This window comes from Taudactylus pleione, unplaced genomic scaffold (assembly GCF_031769625.1).
Source record: "Taudactylus pleione unplaced genomic scaffold, aTauple2 ptg000481l, whole genome shotgun sequence".
Classification (NCBI taxonomy): domain Eukaryota; kingdom Metazoa; phylum Chordata; class Amphibia; order Anura; family Myobatrachidae; genus Taudactylus; species Taudactylus pleione.
In genome coordinates this window covers 1,019,491-1,040,587 of record NW_028284883.1, presented here as the reverse complement: position 1 = coordinate 1,040,587, position 21,097 = coordinate 1,019,491, and the positions used below count along the sequence as shown (strand labels likewise).

The window sequence follows — 21,097 nt, the reverse complement described above, 5'->3', positions numbered from 1 at the left end:
CATATCATCAACACTATGTAACATTAGCCTAATGCTGGAGATTTCACAAATATAGAGTAGCAGAGTCTTTATTAGTGCGGGATACTGTACTAGGGTATATATTAGTGCAGAACAGTGGCAATGTATAACAAGTGTGACTATCTGATTCCCATTAGTAACTGTCGGCCAAACTATATTTTATGCAGGCAGTCGGCAAGGTCAGTTTTATTTTGATAATTGTGGCTTTGCAACATACTGTTTATCATGTATGAATGTACTTATGTGACCTATATCAGAAAACATCTGAGATGAGACTGTGGTTCAATGTATGAATGTGATATAGAGTTACCCTCATTATATAGTTCTGTGCCCATGTACATTACCATTGGTTTTTCTGAGCAAATCAATGAGATATCCGGCCTCCTCCTTTATCCGCTCCTCAATGCTACGTTTTCCCATACCGAAATTACTCAGCGTTACCAGGGTAAAACTCCGCAGCTCCTTCCACTTCTCACCATTACAGAATGCCATATCTGCAGAAAACAGAGCATATTACTCCATACAACTACATTAATATTGAATACAAAATGTATAAGTATTGTGGTAAATTGTACATCACATGTACTATATGTTTATCTTGGCTGAAAGATTTTCTCCTAAACAAGCATGTATTAATTAATGTAATTGTATGTTTTATTCCATTAAAAAGTTACATATTAAAATCACCTGCATTCATTAACAAGAAAAATGTAAATACAAATCAGCAATACAAAAAAGAAATGCCCTTATTTTGCGCTTTGATGTAAATGCTGCACTTAAAGTTGAACCCGTTAGTGGGAACAAATAATTATAAAAATATAAAAAATATTTAGATGGCGCAAATCACTTAAATGTTTTTTATAATACCAATTGAAAAGGGAGGATTTCAGACATTTGATGGTTCAGAATTCACACCAATAAAATGTCCAATAGGATTCCTTTATAGGAAAATCTCATTCACGACAAGTCACTTTGGCCCTGATTCAGAGCTGGACGCTCTGACAGAGCGCTCGCTCTGAATCAGGGCGTCATTTTTTTATATGGAGCGGCCTCCTGGCCGCTTGCATTGCTGTGGGTTTCCACCCACAGCTAATGTGAGCAGCCAGGATGATGGTCGCAATGGTCAAGACCATCGCGACCATTGGGCTTGTGACGAGAGCCTTGTGGTTTGGTCTCATGGCTGCAAGCCCCAGAGAGCTTTCGGCTCAAACAGAGCCGAAAGCTCTCCCACTGACATCACTTGTGATGTCAGTGGGGCCGCCCCCAAACGGTAGGCGATTCCATGGGAACGCCTCCGTCTGGGCAGCCACACCCCCCACCTGCCCACCAAAGGGGGTATGCTGTCACTCAACATCGACAGCATGCCCACTTTGGTGCGAGACCCGGAGCGATGGATTGCCCGTCGCTATCCGTGTCTCGCGCATGCGCACGACGGAGCTGGCTCTGTTGTGCGCATGCACTATGGGCCACCATTGACCCAGTTGCGAGCGCTCAGCACTTGCGACCGGGTCTGAATCAGGCCCTTTGTCTCTTTAATGTATTGGTTTATTGGATATTCCATAGGCTCCAAATTAATTTTTCTAAAAAAGACCCACTCACCGAAAAGACACCCAAAAAATGGCCCAATGGCCCACTGTTAGATATGATAAACAATGAATGTATTAAAATTTCTTGTCAATTTGACATAAAAAAGTTTTTTATACATAAAAATTGCTTACACAATTTCTTTAATGATTTTAACAGAAGAAGGCAATGTATATTCTGCTGTTAACCCATACATGGCCTGATTCTCAATAGACAATTTTCTCCCTTCTGATAAATGAATTAATTCACTATCCAATGCATTTCATCCATTAGGAATTCATCAGGGGTATATATATATATCTTAAATTGAAGAATAAACATAAACAAATAAAAGAGTGAACAAATAAAGTGCTGGGTCTTATTATAAAAAAGTGCCTATGGTATCAAATTTATCATACATACTAAAATTGGAAAATACACATGATCCAGTAGAAAACTGGCAAAGTATTGTCCCTAAGATGGACCTATACATTGAAAAAATGTCCATCATATAATGCAATCTCAAAGAACATTAATCACAATTTATATCAATATAGGAAATCATTCCTTAATAGGTTAAATATAATTTATCACATAATATAATCAAAACATCATTCTGCATAATTATATCCTTATCCTATTTTTTACAGAATTCAGCATATATATACCAAAAGTGAATTTGAAAATTTCATCATTTATTTTCCAATAGTAAATTTATATATTGTAGTTATCTTTAACTGCAAACTATATGACTATTATTATATACTAATAACAAATTTCTAGAGTTACCTTAAGCTAAAAACTGAGTAACCAATATTAAGTATAGCATAATTATAATACCATCATTAAATAACCAGGATTGTGCTGGAAAAGTTCAATAGATATCAATGTACTTGCTAATCAGTTCAAGAAGATTCACAGACTGTGATGTGTTCTGATCCCAGGATCAAACTATAATGAAGTGCTTACTCTATCCCCCCTTATAACCTCAAATGGGATTGATGTCACGTCCTGTCATAAATCCACTACCAATGAATATAACTCCCTTTAATCCTTATTACCAGTGTCCTTAATTCCCCCCTTCAACTTCTTGACTATTTTACTAACTCTTACCCTAAATATCAATGTGAAAAAAGAGTTTCCCAAGTGAAAAATCACTTAATTACAATAACATTCCTCAGTACCAAGTATTTCTGGGATACTCACATTTCCGGGTTAGTCACCTGGCAACTAGCATGCTTGCATGTCAAAAGCATAAACATTGCGTGTCAGCAATTTAAGCTGCTCACAGGTCCAGGGATATTGCCCGGTAACAAGTGAGCTTAACTTCCTGCTTCTAGCGAGAGCTCCCAGTCCTGGGATTGTAACCCGCAAACTGGTATGCTTGCATTCCAGCAGCCATCTTTCTAATGCTAGCATGTCAGCTAAGATTAATCACCCGGCCATCGGTGAGCTTGACTTCCTGCAACTCGCGGGAACATCCAATTCTAGGATAGTAACCCAGCAGCCTGTAAACTTGCATTCCAGCAACCATAATTAAATTGCTGGAAGCTGGCACACTAACGTAAGGGCTCCTAATTGACAGATTGTTCCCCCGGCTATTGATATATTATTACTGCAGCTCCCAGAGACTTCCAGTTCTGGGTTAATAACCCAGCACAAATAAACTTGTCTTCCAGCAGCTATAGCAAGATCACCGGAAACAAGAAAAAAAAAAAATATGAATAATAAATAAATAAAAATAAATATAAAATTGAGGGCTAATGCCTGTATCAGTATTTTTACAGTGATATAAACTAGGTACCTCATCAAACATAAGTGCTCTCATAAATTCTATATTTCGGCTAATCATAAGTGCTCTCATAAATCCTATAATCCGGCTACCAATTAAATACCTAATTAGATAAAGTGCACAAAAATGAATCTAAGTGCACATAATATATACATTTTACACAAAATTTTAATGTGATTAATCCCATTATTATTAGTTAACTTTTACTAGACTTCAACCTATAAATTAGTCAAGAAGGTTTCCAATACAATCACTGATTTCACAAATATCATGAAGATACATAAATTAATCACTCATTTGACCAGCCTACTAAATAAACACCCAAATATCTATATATACCTATAGAAAGGAAACTATGGGCCTGATTCAGAGCCGCTCGTAAGCGGCCGCTCGTTCGCTCCGAGCGATGGTTGCCCAACTGCGCATGCATACGGATCGTTATACGCATGCGCGAACCAGTCAGTGCAGCCGAAATTAGTATGTTCGCTAAATAGCGAATGCCTGCTATTTTGAGTGACAGACTGAGGCGTATGTGGGTGGTAACAGGGGAAGGTGCTTGAAAACGGGGAGAGGAGATCAGAACGCAGGCGTGCTTAAAGGTCAAAATGGGCATTTTAAGGGTGTGCATAATTAAAACAGCAGCGTCATTGACCACGTCACTGGGTTATTTTATAGCCAGAACTGCTCGCAAGATTGTGGTAGCAAAAACCAACCACAAGAATTGCGAGCAGTTCATACGCTGGTCGATGTACTCGATTAATCTAATAAATAGCGGACATGACGTAGGATGCGAGCGGCCAGGGGGCGTATTTTTCAAAAATGACCGCAAGTTTTGTTCGCTCGTTCAGACCTAGAGGCGTGAACAGACCACAAAGAGCGAATGGTTCATTTGAATAGCCACCCCTATTTTCAGGACGAGCGAGCGCTAATTGCGTCTGGCTCTGAATCAGGCCCTATAGCTTTATTCTCATTAAGGCCATTGGGGGGCCAAAGAATTTAAATATAAATCCAATTTGTTTCCCTTTTTGAGAGCAAAAGCTCCCTACTACTAGCTCCTACTACAAGTTAATATCACTATAAAAATACTGAAACACGAATTAGCCCTCATTTTTATATTTATTTTAACTATTTATTATTCATATTTATTTTTATACTTGTCTCCGGTGATCTTGCTATAGCCTGCTGCAAGACAAGTTTATTTGTGCTGGGTTAGTAACCCAGAACTGTAAGTCTCTGTGAGCTGCAGTAATAATATATCAATAGCCGGGGGAACAATCTGTCAATTCAATTAGGAGCCCTTACATTATTGGGCCCACTTCCTGCAATTTAATTATAGCTGCTGGAACGCAAGCTTACAGTTTGCCGGGTTACCATCCTAGAACTTGATGTTCCCGCGAGTTGCACGAAGTCAAGCTCACCGATGGCCAAGTGATTAATCTTAGCTGACACGCACACATTAGAAAGATGGCTGCTGGAATGCATGCTTACCAGTTTCCGGGTTACTATCTCGGGACTGGGAGCTCTCGCTAGTAGCAGGAAGTTAAGCTCACTTGTTACCGGGCAATATCCCTGGACCAGTGAGCAGCTTTGATTTCTGACACGCAATGTTTATGCTTTTGACATGCAAGCATGCTAGTTGCCGGGTGGCTAACCCGGAAATGTGAGTATCCCAGAAATACTTGGTACTGAGGAATGTTATTGTAATTAAGTTATTTTTCACTTGGGAAACTCTTTTTTTCACATTGATATTTAGGGTAAGAGTTAGTATAATAGTCAAGAAGTTGAAGGGGGAATTAAGGACACTGGTAATAAGGATTAAAGGGAGTTATATTCATTGGTAGTGGATTTATGACAGGACGTGACATCGATCCCATTTGAGGTTATAAGGGGGGATAGAATAAGCACTTCATTATAGTTTGATCCTAGGATCAGAGCACATCACAGTCTGTGAATCTTCTTCAACTGATTAGCAAGTACATTGATATCTATTGAACTTTTCCAGCACAATCCTGGTTATTTAATGATTGTATTATAATTATGCTATATTTAATATTGGTTACTCAATTTGTAGCTTAAGAAAACTCTATAAATGTATTATTGGTATATAATAATGGTCATATAGTTTGCAGTTTAAGATAACTAAATAAATGTATTATTGGCATATAAATGATGAAATTTGTAAATTCATTATTGGTATATATACTGTATGATGAATTCTGTAAAAACCAGGATAAGGATATTATTATGCAGAATGTTGTTTTGATTATATTATGTGATAAATAATATTTAACCTATTAAGGAATGATTTCCTATATTGATGTAAATTGTGATTAATCTTCTTTGAGATTGCATTATATGATGGACATTTGTTCAATGTATAGGTCCATCTTAGGGACAATACTTTACCAGTTTTCTACTGGATCATGTGTATTTTCCAATTTTGGTATGTACGATAATTTTAATAACATAGGCACTTTTTTATAATAAGACCCAGCACCTTTATTTGTTAACTTATTTGTTTATATTTATTCTTCAATTTAAGATATATATGCCCCTGATGAATTCCTAATGGATGAAACGCATTGGGTTGTGAATTAATTCATTTATCAGAAAGGAGAAACCTGCCTATTGAGATTCTGGCCCTGTATGGGTTAACAGCAGGATATACATTACCTTCTTCTGTTAAAATCATTAAAGAAATTGTGTAAGCAGTTTTTATGTCTAAAAAACTTTTTTATGTCAAATTGACAAGAAAATTTAATACATTTATTGATTATCATATCTAACAGTGGGCCATTGGGCCATTTTTTGGTGTCTATTTGGTGAGTGGGTCTTTTTAGAAAGATTAATTTGGAACCTATGGAATCTACCATCATCTACACTGAAGTCGGTTCAATACATTAAAGAGAAAAAGTGACTTGTCGTGAATGAGATTTTCCTATAAAGGAATCCTATCGGACATTTTATTGGAGTTAAGTTTGACCATCAAATGTCTGAAATCCTCCATTTTCAATTGGTGTTAAAAAAAAACATTTAAGTGATTTGCACTCTCTAAGTATTTTTTACAAATCAGCAATAGTAAAGATTAAAAAATAATTGAATCATAAACTACTTCTCAAATTGATGCAGAAGTTTATATATTATGATAATGGAAAATGACCGCACTGGTATGGGGAACAAAGAGACCCATTGTGGAGTCTTTGCCAGAATGACTTTGCCAGACTCCTCTGGTCATTTGACGTATTAGTATAGTACTTGCTCCTGCACATACAGATATAATTGTGAACCTTTAATATGCAAAGGAGTGATCAACTTACAATGCTCTATGTCCCAGTTTTAGCTGGCTCTGACAGAGCTGATGAGCATTTATTTACAGGGGCTAGACACACGAGTCTGTGATGTAAGGCTGTGATTGTTCAAACCTGTGCTGCCTGGGTGGCTGCTTGCAGGAAACGGACTGCACACCTGGTGAGGTGGTATATAGTAGTGTGTGATGATACACTGCTCCTTTAAACATAGACTAACAAACTGTAAATTGGTTTCGGAAAACAATTAGCAGTCAGTCTTCCAAATTCCTCCTTCAGCAATCAAGTTGGAAGAACATCCTAAATATAGTACCTTCTCTAACATGTTTCACCCCCATAGGGAGCTTTATAACTCTTTGAAACTCTTCAATCCTGATGAATGGAATAAAGAACCTTATCTGCAAGTCCAACATACTTAGTGGAATCACCTCATTTTGTCTCCTCCTTCAGTTTCTTTAGATTTTCCAGTAATTTTTTTAAGGGAATCACCTGACTCAAACTGGCAGTGTCTAAACTCACTTCATTAATTTCTAATTTAAATGGTTTCAGTATCTTGCATAAAAGAGTGAGAATTCTCCACTGTCCATGAACAAGGTACATTCCCTTTCCTCTCACTAAATAATGGCTTGCAGTGTAGATTTGGTTGATTTTTTGCTGTTCCTCGAGGTGCTGAAGCATATAAAAGTGGAATTCCATCTGGTTACTACCTTTTGTTTCAGTTGATTGAATGGCAAATTGAACTGTTCTTGCAGCTGCTGCAATCTTTTACATGAGGTTGCTGAATGATGAAAATGACCAAAAATTTAAGAGGCATCAGACAGCATCGTGTGATGTGCTTGCCAATTAAAAAAAAATCTGAACCATCAAGTTTATTGTGTGTGCAAAACATGGTTGTAATGCTTGTATAATGTTACTTATGTTATTGGAAATCACAAATCCTGAAGAGATTCTTAGCTGGGTCAAATATTTTTCTATCACATCCCTAAGTTTTTCCAACAGGTTGACATTGGTATACCTTTTAGTGACAACAGTGATACAGAGAGTAGCATGTCTGTTAATGAGCTGGCATTCGTTAGATGCTTCTTCTGCTGATGGTGATACATCCACAAAGCTTGCTGTCACAGTCATGTAATCTTTCATTTGACCAGTACTGTTTGTCCACATATCTGTAATTAAGTGGTTAGTGGATACCACTGCATTTTCTAAGCCAATAATAAGGTGATTTTAATGTCCTGGTTTAGGCAAAGAATTTCTGTTCTGGTAAAATAAAATTGAGATTGAATTTGATAGAGAGAACACAGGACTTTAATTAACTGTCTAAAACCAGATATATTTGGTGGCAGATATTGGATACAGATCTACTGCTAGTATAGCCATCATTGCTTCCATGGATGGCAGTTTTCCTACTTGCTTCCTCTTGCAAAGGATTGTTTGACAGTCAATTGTTATTTGAGCTACTATTTGTATTACTGGTCCCCTTCCGGGATGAAGACACACCCCCAGTAGCAGCATCCATAGCATACAAGGATTCTTCTGGGGAATCCTGGATAGAGGAGGAGTGAGTTGCCTTTGCAAATTGAATGCATAAGATCTACCTCTGATTATGAGGATGGTGGTGGAGATTGCATGTGTTGGGATCTATCCATGCTGCTGGTAGCTGATGCTGGACTGCTGTCTGAAGAGAAAAGGCATTTAATGAGAAGAGGTGGAGTTGAAAGTTTGTCATGGCTGATTTCAGCAGTCAGGGGGAAGGGGCAGTCAATGAGAAGGTGGGGTGAAATTGGAGGACGTTGGACAGTTTGGCTGGAGGGTGGGTGACCAACCCAGGGTGCCCAGTCTGTGCTGAAGAGCCAAAGGGGCAGGAGTATCTTCTCCAAGATCTGCACAGTGCTACCAGTCTCATAAGCCTGTGTTTGAACATCACAAACCCACTCCTCTCCTCCTCCATGAGCTAACCCATTCAGATGGCCTCACATGCAGTCACCCATAATATAACAGTCTATCTACCCCTCATGCATCCCAGGGCATTCCTTAGGTTTGGTATATCACATTTTTTAACCCCAAATACTGTATAACCATTCTTCAAACAATATGTCACTCAAAACTTTTTTCAAACCAGATAACTAAGAATTACTGTAACTGTGGCCCTGAATCAGAGTTGTACACAATGCTGATATTTATGGAGTTGAGCAACTATTATTAAACTATGCATGCATCATGGTACATTACCGTAGTCACTCATAGCAACTAATCACAGAGTGATTGACGGAGCATTTGCGAGAGGTAACGGGGAGTGGTGGCAAAACATTCAGTTGTGTTGTGACCTTTTCAGGGGCATGTCTCATCCTGCATTTGTGATCCCGTACCCAAGAAATATGGCTCCATTTAGTTCCCGTGGCCATTCTGCAGGACCATGAGGTTGCTCAGAAGACAGAAAATCAAAGAGTCTGTGACCTATGCTGCATCTTTGTACATAGATGCTTGGATTCGCAAGGCCGTTGGTGGGCATCTCAATACATTGATTGGCGGCAGCGTAATTTGCATATATTTGCACAGCAGCTGTGTACACAGATACAGCAACAGCTGCATTAGCGTCATCTCTAAATCAGGCCCTGTATTATCAACTAATATTAATCAGTGCTGTTTTTCATCAGGAACAAGCAGGAACTCAGTCTCTGAACCTATCATTAAGTATGACGAAATGTCCAGGGACAAAATATATTTTCCATAAGATAAGTTTTATTTTAAAGTTCATTTGGGTGATTTCTTTTCTAAATACTATATATATATATATATATATATATATATATATATATTTGTATATATATATATATATATATATATATAATTGTTTTTCTATAGCTCCTCTCCCAGTAGCTCCACCCACAGTTCCTGAACCTATTTTTCAGGCCCTGATATTACTTTTTAATACCCGTTTTAATTCTGCTTTGAAAACATGTTAGCGTGGGTGTCACATTAGCATGAGAAGCCACAAAAATAGCAGTTATGTTTTTGCATTAATTAAAAAAAACTATGATGATAGAGAAAACTTTGAATTAGATGCTATGTTATACTTAACAAATAGAACTTTTCTGTATTTGTATTTTAACCCAGTATGCTTATATGTCCAATTTTTTTATATAGAGAAAAGAGAAAAGTATTCCTATAAGTGGCACTCACTGGATGAATTATTTGTACATTTGAGGTCCAGATACAAATAATACATAAAATATAACTTTTATTATTACCAATAAAATAACTTACAGTTAATTATTTTTCTTATTTTTATTTTTATTGGTTTATTGTTAGATTTTTTTTAAAGTTGATTTAAAAAGCCAGCAAAGTATTATGATTAATTAGTATGTTAAATTTGTCGTTATGTGAAATAAAGTAATATAAAAAATACTATTAACTTGTAGTTATCCATTTGTTCCAAACTGTAAATGAATGTATATTAATATATGTAAATTTGAGAATATTAGAAAATTGACACAATTTAATAACACAATAGTTTTGATACATTCAGTATACAAATGGGGAAATATGGCATATTCATGAATCCTGACTATAAATGTTGTTTACTAGACATTTAGCACACGCAAATAAATTATATATACCAGACAGCTGTCTGAAAAAATTAAAAATAAAAAAGTAGCAGTTATGATTGATAAAAGTTATTTTGTTGTAGCCCGTAATGTTGTGGTAAAAAAGGTCTTTGTGTATCTGTGCTGGCGTCCCAGCAGAGATGTCAAATAGATAAGTTTGTATTAAAATTGCCAATCATGGCTTTCACTATGGGTAATTGCCGTAAAAAAATGGACTCACAGAATAATTGACCTGCGGCTCACGGAACACGTGGCTCACCTCTCCCGGTAAGTAACAACAGAGAGTGTGGACGAGTAGTAGACCGATCACGGTGAATGCTACTTACGGTAGGGACACCAGCAAAGATACACAGTTTTCTTTATTCTACTATATAATATACTTTCAAAATAACACATTCTCTATCATATTTCTGTTAGGCTAATACCAAGGGCTGTGTATTTCTGTTTTTCTTTGTATATTGTAAGCTTGACACTTAGCTTCGCACACATGCTGCTAGTTTGCTGAATGTCTTTTTATAAAAATACTGAAAAATGGTGCCGGGATTTGGGTCGTTTTTCTATCTTTTGCTGTAGTAAATTATTTGTATCTGGACCTCAAATTTACAAACAATTCTTCCATGAGTGCCCCTTATAGGAATCCTTTTTTATTTTCTCTATATAATGATTGAGTTTATTCCTGGGTGCACCTCTACCTGAAAATGCAATTGGACCAAATAAGTCCTTTATAATTCAACAGTATGTGGATTGGAATGGTTGAGTAGTCAAAACATGTTTAAAAACATATGATTAATTTGTAGGTCTGTACGTACACTCTTCTTTTTTGTGCATATGTCCAATTACTTTATCATTCATTACTTTAATACTAGAGATGTACACCACCCCCATATTTGTGTCTTGATTTTGGTTTTACAAAACCACCCTCATGTGTTTTGATTTGGTTTTGGATTCATAGCCTGCTAAACTACCCATGAACCTCACCTTAAGCAAGACAAGATGATCTGGTTAAGGAGGAAAATGGGAAAGAACTTCACATTGCCCTATGTTCTAATGGGTCAAATACTTACCATCTCCCTTGGTAAATTCCAGGAAAACGGGGTAATCAGCCCGACCACTGAACACTTCTGCCTTGTCAATCAGAGTCTCCTTTATAGCTTTATAGCCGCACAGCACAATACAAGGACGGTTCCCTTGATATATAGTAAATATATCTCCATAGGTTTTATGCAACTAGAAGTACAAACAAAATTTCTACAGTAAATACAATATAATGTGGTTACTTTTAGATGTTTGCTTAATTCCACCCACAAATCCTAAAATGAGAAGCAAAATATTTTATTTTGTGTTTTTTTAGATACACTGTAATGCTATTTTTACAGCAAGGGCCATGCAAGTATGAGGTAAAAGTGGGATTTTCAGGTAGATCGGTTAAAATAAATGTTGTGCCAGCTTGGCAGAGCCGTAACTAGACTTTTTGGTGCCCTGTGCCAGAAAGAGTATTGACGCCCCCTCATTTTTCAGAGGGACATACTGCACCCAAAAAGGGCCATGGCTTCATGAGGAAGGTCCAGGGAAGAGATAGGAGAGACCAGGAGATACTGGGGATGAATTAAGAGGAAGCTACAAGCAAGAATGATAATAAACAAAAATTTGACAGACTCAAACAGCACCCCCTGACCTGTGGTGCCCTGTGCGATGGCACCAGCTGCACTTCCCTAGCTACGGCCCTGCAGCTTGGTATCCCCTCTCACCAATACAGTATCTTATATCTGTTAAAAATATATTATTCTATGTGTTCTTTGTTACATTATACTTAAATGTTAGCAGATATAAGTTACCGTTAGCACAGCATGTCTGATATATCATAGTGCCAATGCAAAGAGGTTGTTTCCAGTCTGAGTGCCAACAGCATATTGTGTGAACATAGGAAGTCAGATATAAATGAGCCTCTTCTATCAGCTACTGTACTGTAGGCAGGGGAGAGAGTTATCTTAAATGGCTAGAATGCCCACTTGGATGCCCGTGTGCCAGTGTGGAATAATAAAATAACAGTTCTTTGTTAAATTTGAGATTACCATATAGTATATTTTATTGTTATATATTGTTTGAATCCTAATTTTAGATACTCATTGCTCCCTATGACTTGATCTACCCTCTAATAATACATATTACTATTAGAGATGTGCATGAACCCCCATGTTTTGCTTTTGGCAAAACTAACCTCAAATGTTTTGGTTCAGTTTTTCTTTTTGTTTTGGTTTTCGATTTCTTTAAAATTGATTAAACAGCTAAAATCATGTGTTTTGTACCTGTTTACATGCAATCCAAAACCCAATATCTGGTTTCTACTGTAGATCCGAGTTCCAAACTTACAGGAAAACTCAAGTCAGGATTCTATGTGACTTGGAACCCCAAAGTTTGGGTGAGTTAGGTTTTCAGTAAAACCAAACCGCTCGTCTCTAATTAATATGTAATCTCTCTATTCCAGTCCTTCTGTAGGCATAGACAGAGCACTGCCTCTCTGATTGTCGGGTAAGAAATGAGCTGAGCATGATCATAATGGTTGGTTTAATGTAGCCTACCCATGTACAAGATTGGCCACCTTTCTCTTCCACTGTGATTGGTGCGATATTTCAAGTGAGTTTTTGTTTTTATTATGGAGGCTAGTTTGGGATTTTTATAAAGATCACACATTGCTGTGTGGGTGTACTTAATCAGGATAGTGCTGACATGTTGTTATGGCTCCTGTTGGATAGATCCAGTATCGCCGAGTCTCTGAAGACCTTACCTTGTGTACCTGTCAAAAGCAGAAGGACATCAGACTTGAGCCCTGCCCAACTGACAGAGGAGTGAAATGTGTGGCTCAGTTAAAATGACAACACTCTAAAGGAATTGGTGGCTACAGAATAGTGGAAGAACTTGTGATTGGTGGGCCCGGGTGCAAAAATATGCTTTGGGCCCCCCCTCTGCTCCACCCCAAGTTCATAATATACTACACAGCAGTGGGTGACAGTGAGAATCAGTGGGTGAAGAGTAGGTGAAAGGGAAAAGGTCGACTGGGAGAGGGTAACAGGGTAAGGCAGAGGGTGATGGCGAGTGGTGAAAGGGAGATGTAGTGGGTGAAAGGGAGAGGGCGATGGGGTGTCGATGAGGATAATGTAGAAAAGCAGTGGCTTACAGGGAGAGGCAGAGGGTGACAGGGAGAAGCAGTAGGTGATAGGGAGAGGGTTACAGGGAGTGCCAGAGGGTGACATGGAGAGGATGACAAACAGTGGGTGATAGGGAGAAGCAGTGGGTGACAGGGAGAAGATGACAGGGAGAGGCAGAGGGCTACATAAAGAGGATGATAGGGAGTTGGTGACAAGCAGAGTGACAGGGAGAAGCAGTAGGTGAAAGGGAGAGGCAGAGGGTGATGGAGAGTGGGTGAAAGGGAGAGGCAATGGGTTATAGGGAGAATGTGACAAGAAGAGGATGACAAGGAGAGGCAGAGGATTATGAAGACAAGGTGAATAGGAGGGTGGAGGGTATCAGGGAGAGGCAGAGGGTGATGGTCAGTTGGTGATGAGGAGAAGTAGAAGGTGACAGGCACAGTATGAATGGTAGAGTCAGAGGGTATGTGAGGTCTCTATAGGAGGGAGTAAAGGGGGTAAATTGGTTTTAAAGTGTTCACTGGGACATGGAAGAGAAAGTATCAGTAAGGAGACAAGCAGAAACAAGGGGGTTTTATATGAGAACTGAGGAAAAACATTACTAGTGGATGAATTGAGGGGATAGAAGAGGAATTTTGTCAGGAAAGTGGAGAGTAAGTAATAGTCAGCTCTGTGGGAAAAAGGAAAGAAAGATAACATATTGGGGATGTATGGTGAGTGAAGAACTGACCTTTCAACCAGTCCTTGTGCGGAGAAGCTTTCAACAGCAGACATTTTCCCTTGGCCAACACATCACTGGCAAAACCGGGGCTCAACGAGTGATGGAGGACAAATGGACAGGCATGCATGACTGTAGCAAGGTGTAGAAAGGCAGGTCAGCCTCCTCTCCTCTGGTTTTGATGTTGGACCCCCGGCAACAGTAGTGTAAGAGAGGAGGAGGTAAGAGTAGGAGAGGAGGGGAGGAGAGGAGACAGGAGGTGAGGAGAGGGCCCCCCCTCCTCTCCTCAGCCAGACCACCTCCTTTTTTAATGTTATGGCCCACAGCCAGTCTTAGTGCACTTACTAAGTCAGGTTGGCTCATTATTGGTGCATTGCTGTCAAAGCCGCTCTGGCCCCTTCATTGCCACATTCCCTGGGCCAATGCACCAGCTGACCCACTGGCAGTTCCACACCTACTACATACCTTTTAGGGTGAGGTTGTTTATGAGACTCTCTAGCCCAGTGGTGTCAAACTTGGGCCCTCCAGCTGCAGTGAAACTACACATCCCAGCATGTGACACAGATTTGCTATTAGGGTATGCTAAAATTGTGGCAGGGCATGCTGGGATATGTAGTCCCACAAAAGCTGAAGGGCCCGAGTTTGACAACACTGCTCTAGCATTTTGTTGTGTATCTTATTATTATCCTGTGTGTTTTAGTACTATTTGTATACACAATAAGGTACACTTATGTTTTTCCAGTTGTTTGTCTAAGTGATTCTGAACTCCTGGAGGTACCAGGTAGACTGAGCCAACATACTGTACAGTATGTGGCTGCCTTAAGACTGACCAGCTACCACTAAGTAAGTCCGGTATCCTCACTAAGTATATACAGTTGTAATGATACTGCTGCATTTATGTTACAGTGAATGTCTGTTTTAGTAAATTTTTATAGAGCAGCTTATACTTTAGGGGCATGCTGTGAGTACAAAGGCAATTGTTTAATAGCATTCACTGCAATATCTGAGGTGTAAGATCTAAAAGCTATCTGAAAACTGGAAATATGGCTCAAACTGTCTGGTTTCATCTATACTATTAAATGCTATGCCTTCCAGAAAGTAAATGCTCAGTGTTATATCTTCTGCCCCAAACTATCAATGTTTCTGGCACCTGTCTCTATAATGGGACACTCTATTCTGCAAGTGATAGGGTACTTGTAACTTTCAGAACTTTAAAGACATTGTGGCTTATGTAATAGGGTGCAATCTGCAGCCGCTGTGGGAACTCCTGAAAGTCTTCCTGTATTTTTCAAGCGGTAATCACTTTAAAGGTAAAACCAGCTTGGTTGTACCTTTAACATGATTGCTGCTTTATAAATACGCCAAGACTCACACTTCTCGCATTGACTGCAGATAACACCCTATTACATAAACCCCATCATGTGTCACAAGCAATTGCTGTAGAGGCATTACAGCATTGGCTTCCATCTTGCAGTTGCAAAAATGCCCCAAAAGATTTAAATCACTTATTTTTTCTTGAGGAGGTAATATCCACTTTTTATAGGAGGGGCATGTGAATAGGTTCTGCTTCAGGTAGTTTTACTTTGTGAATATAGCTGAAATTAAAGTTAAAATGTGCCTTGTTGTTTTCTTTATTTCTTTATATACACTGTAATAGGAAACAAGTTCAGTAACATCTAGCAGTGAATCAGATACAGTATTGACCAGGCTTGTACAAGTTACACTAATTACAAAATATTTATTGGCTGCCATTACTTTTCCTGCAGTTGGATATGTAACTCTCTCACCTCTAGTAGTGAATGTACCATATTGCTGACATTGATCTTGTATAGGGTTCCAATGATGGGAAGAGGAGTTGGTCCAGGGGGAAGTTTGGCTTTTTCCACCATCGTCCTCCAATATGTAACCAATAAGTAGGTGGTGAGAAACACCAGGAGTACTGTACATAGTGAGTAGAAATCCATCCTGCCAACACAGATCAGACAATCATTATCAGTGTATGTTCTTAGTGAAACCACTAGAAATTACAAGATGTTGATCCTTTTACTGCCTAATTACTTTACTCATTGCACATTTTATTGTTTGATTACCATCTTCACTGTTCACTTTTCAGTCTGGTTGCCATCAATATTACCCCCTCTCCTGTCTGATTGCCATCCTCATTGCCCCCTCTTCCATCTTACTGTCATCCACATTGCCCATCTACTGTCAGCAGTGTTTGACTGGGGCACAAAGGGCCCACCAGGGAAAGCAGTTGTTAGCCACCACAGATGGACTTGGCCAACCATTACAGAGGACATGCAAAGAAAAAGGCTCCTTTATAAAAGAGGGAATAGGGGTATGTCAATACTAGCCACATTGTAGGATAGATAATCTTGGTGTAGTTTCCATAGAAACAAACCAAGCACCCAAGTTCATTCATGATCCTGCTCCACCAAGTTACTGACCCTAGAGGAGAAGGTGGGGCCATCAGGCACTGAGCCCACTGGTGCTATCGCCTGTATACAGTATATGTGGGCCAGTCTATGACTATTATCCCCATTATGTGCTCTTCTGTTTGATTGCCAACCTTATTGCTCCTCTCCTGTGTGGATGTCATCCTCATTAACTCATCAACTATTTGAGTGCCATGCACATTACTACTTCTTTATCTAGTACATTGAGGGGTCTATTTACTAAGCAGTGTTAGTAGACAGAGTGAAAAGTGATAAGGTGCCAGCCAATCAGCTCCTAACTGCCATCTCACAGGTTGTTTTTGAAAAATGACAGTTGGGAGCTGATTAGCTGGCACCTTATCTCCATTAATGTAGTAAATCTCAGAGGAATCCATGTAGGGCCAGATACAGTAATGTTACCTGTGCAATATAAAGTCCTGTAGCAACCAAACTAAAGATGAGCGGGTCCGGTTCTCTGAAAAATGGACCCACCCAAACTTCCCGATACAGGCCAGGATCTCGAGTCCAGCTCAAGGTTTCCCACCTAACTTGGATCCTAAAACAAAATGTCATCATCCCACTGTCAGATTCTCATAGGTTTTGTATTGTATAAAGGTCCCGGTGATCGGCGCCATTTTCATTATGGCTGTGGAGAGTGTACAGAACAGACATGCTCCATGCTGCACTGTCTGTGCACATGTTTTCTGTTTCTCTCTCTGTTGTTCAAGGGTGCAGTGTTGTCAGGCTGCAGCTGCAGTACATAAAGAGGAGATGCTGTGTTGTCCATAAGGGGGCTGGGGCTGCAGTTCATAAATAGGGGCTGTAGTACATAAAGGGGTACTGCTGTGTTGTCCATAAAGGGACTGGGGCTGCAGAACATAAAGAGGGACTGCAGTACATAAAGGGGTGCTGCTGTGTTGTCCTGTCCATCACAGGGCTAGGGCTGCAGTACAAAAATGGGTGCTGTGTGGTCCAGGGGTGCTTTGTCAATCCAGGGCTGCTCTTCCCCAATGTAAAAAATATAAAAGTTAAATAAAATGATCATTCCACAAGAAATAAAACAAAAATTTTAAAAAATTTTTGTCTTTGGTGACACTACTGGCCAGACCGCAGTTTATCATCCACTTATTTGTGACTCTGCACATGGTCCATCCACAAGGGTGCTTTGTTGTTCATAAAGGCATGCTGTGTTGTTCATCAAGGGGGTGGTGCCTCATCCAGGGGTGCTTTTTCCCAGTGTAAAAAACATAAAAGTTAAGTAAAATTATCATTCCACAAAAAATAAAAAAAAATAACTTTTTTTAAGTTTTTTTTTGTGTGTGTTAGCTATGCTATTATTTTTTGTAGACACTGCCTGCCAGACCGCAGTGTAAGTTTTTTGAAATGGAGGATGATCAAATGAGAGGAGAGCAGGAACCACATACTAGTGCTGCAACTGCTACCTGCAGGCATGATGAATATACATGGCAGTCAACGTCATCTACGAATGTCAATGTTCAAGGGTTTACTGTAAGTCAGGGCATCTAAAATCAAAGAAGCAATATTTTACAGTGGTAAAGAAACAACATCAAAGGGAAAGTTAGCTGTAGAAAGACTAACATTGGCTATATGCCTTTCACCACACAAAGTGGCAAGGAAAGGCTAAGATGTTGGTCTTTTTTATGACTGGTGGTTCTGCCTCTTATGATGATGTAAGCCCTTCTACCTGTAGACGATTCAAAAAGATGAAAATAGTAATTGCACAAGAAACAACTGTGTGCTCAGAAATGTCACAAATCCCTGAGGAGAGTCTATGTGTGTCATTGGGTGCCATGTGTGAGCCTTGCCTTTCCAAAACTGTACTCTGCAAATGTGAGGATGAGCAGCACAAGTCAACATGCTGACATATAAATCAAGGATACTTCTGTAGAAGTGCACCAGGATGGGAAGGATATTTGTGTAGGGACAGCAATTGTCAAGACATCTGTACACATTGTAAAACTAGAGTAAGTAGAGGTAAGGACCTTTACCATCTAGGAACCTCCTCCCTTTTACATCATCTACAGCATCCATCAAATGTGTTTGCAAAATTCAGAAACTTTAGCAAAAAAGTAGCAACAGGTAGTCCAGCTTCAGTTAGCTCTATTCTCTCTGCGAGATCCAAGCACCTGCCATCTTCACCACCAACACCATCTTGAAGGAAGGCCAAAAGACATGGTAGTCAAAAGACTCAAGCTGATGAGAGGCACTGACACTCACAACATGAGATATAAAACTTTTAGATGTGATGGTAAATTGTGAGAGTGACCGGCTTATGAGCCCAAATCATGCTTTGGATAACCCACCTGGAAAAACCACAAGCCTTCAAGATCTGGGACTTAAGAACCATGCAAAACCAGATGAGACAAATCTGGGTTTAGACAGTGGCCCTGCTGCAGCAAGTCCTGTCAGAGAGGATGCCAGTAAGGAACTTTAGCCAGCCTGTATTGAAGGAGAGCATACCATTACCAATGAGGCTAGTCTAAAGCTATGAGAATTTACTGACAGACCTTTCAATCGAACTTGCTGAAGTACCCTGGACAACATGGATAGTGGTGGAAACAGTTACCTCAGCTAGAAAGACCAAGAAGCTGTCATGGTGTTCACAAAGAGTGCTTAGAGATCCTTTAAGCAATATCTGTACTTAGGAAACTTTTTATTTAACCAGGAGGCCATGAGATCTATGTTGGGCATCCCCCACTGATCCACAATCAGTTGGGACATCTCATGGTGAAGTTCCCATTACCCAAGATGTACAGTGTGGTGTTTGTAGAAGTGAGCGTCCCAGTGGTCCACTCCAGAATGTGGATGGCCAAAATGCCAGGAATCCAACATTTTGCCCAAAGAAGAATGTGAGACACTTCCTTCATTGCCTGATGACTGTGTGTCTAGCCCTGTTTGTATATGAAGGCCATAGTTGTGGCTTTGTCCAACTATATCCATCCCTGTAAGACAAGCTGAGCTTAGAACAGGGTGTTACTGACTGCCTCAACTCCAGAATGTTGATGGAAAGGGTGGATTCTGTATCAGTTCGAAGACCCTGAAGATGTAGGCCTAGCGTGACAGCTCTGGCATCTGTTGTGAGCAGTAGTCAGTCCTAAAATGAGAATTGGGACCCCTTTGATAGATTCAGGGTATGGAGCCACCACAGAAATGACTAGTATGTCTGATGGGACAGTCTGAAAAGCTGCCTGTCCACAATGGATCCGGACCTGGATCAATGATGTAAGAACTACCTCTGTAGAGTGCGGCCATGAAATTTGGAAAATGGAACCTCTTTGAAGTGTCATTATTTTTCCCATGAGTTGCATACACTGGAGAACAGAAACCTGATGCAACTGTAGAAGACTGAAGATTCTGAGTCTTTTGCATAGGGAGCAAGGCCTTCTGACAGTGAGTGATGAACAAGAGGTTCAAGAAAACAATCCTCTGTGAAGGAATGAGGTTTGACTATGGGTAATTAGGATCTAACTGTGAGCCTCTAGAGTGTCCACCAACACCTACAGATACTGAAGCAGAATGGCTTTTGAAGGGGCCTTTGTCATAAATGATAGTGATTCTTCTGTGCCTCAACAAGAAACCATATGGACTATGACCTTTGTGAAAACTCTGGGAGCACTGGGCAGGCCAAATGATAGAGCCGGGAATGGAAAATGCAGGTCTCCCACTGCAAAATGGAGGAATTGATTATGGCCTCTCCAGATGGGAATATGAAGGTATGCATCCTTTATATCTATTGATGCAAGAAATTCCTCTCAATCTATTGCACTAATGACCTAGGGCAGAGGCTCCATCTTGAAACAATTTAAGTATTGGATGGAAGGACCCATCTGGTTATCCTACCAGGAAGACTGTTGAGTAAAACCTCTTGGGGTGGTGGGGCTGCCTGAGTTGTGGGCAGTGCTGGCTCCCTCACTATGACAGGAGTCGAGTTCTGTGTTTAATGCTACAGTGCAGCACCCAGCTCTTGTCACTGAGGGGGAGCCTGCACCTTGGTGTCACCCCTCGGCGGCTGACACCCAGGTACGGCCTGCACCCCCCACACCACCCCTTGTGACACCACTGGTAATAGGCTTAGGAAAGCTGGAGTTACCACTCAGCACAAGTAAGGTTAATAAACTAAAAAGTCACAGTTTTTAATCCCCACAATCTTAAATAGTAGGATTAACATATATCCCTCAGTAGTGTTAACCAAATGTATATAGAGTCGTAGGGTTAAAACAACATATATTCAGCAGTAGGGCTAAACTACCCTGGGACAAGGGAGTATAGCGCCAAAACACTGAAAACTCTATCCTGAAGTGGCCGTTTAAGTAATAAAGTTGCCTATACTCCTGTTTCATCGATCTACCCACAGACATTGCCGCAATGTCTCCCAGATTGGATGCAAGAGGAAGATCCAGGTAAACTTAGTCCCTGTGTTTGAGCAGCTGCATAATAAATTAGGCCACTGTAGCTGAGTTAAACAGTTCACAGTTAGATTGATTCAGTGGTGGC

At 39.8% G+C, this 21,097-nt stretch overlaps 1 protein-coding gene across 1 annotated transcript in view; it reads right to left on the bottom strand.

Annotated features, from left to right (window-relative positions):
- The window catches only part of LOC148502826 (cytochrome P450 2F2-like), a 79,461-nt gene that overhangs the window by 35,117 nt on the left and 23,247 nt on the right, over positions 1–21,097 (bottom strand). The window contains exons 2-4 of the mRNA XM_088449270.1: positions 15,935–16,112; positions 11,348–11,510; positions 363–512 (exon numbers count right to left, since the gene is read on the bottom strand). Of these exons, the coding sequence (XP_088305396.1) occupies positions 363–512; positions 11,348–11,510; positions 15,935–16,111 (490 nt within the window). The 5' untranslated portion in view covers position 16,112. The remainder of the gene's footprint in view (positions 1–362; positions 513–11,347; positions 11,511–15,934; positions 16,113–21,097) is intronic.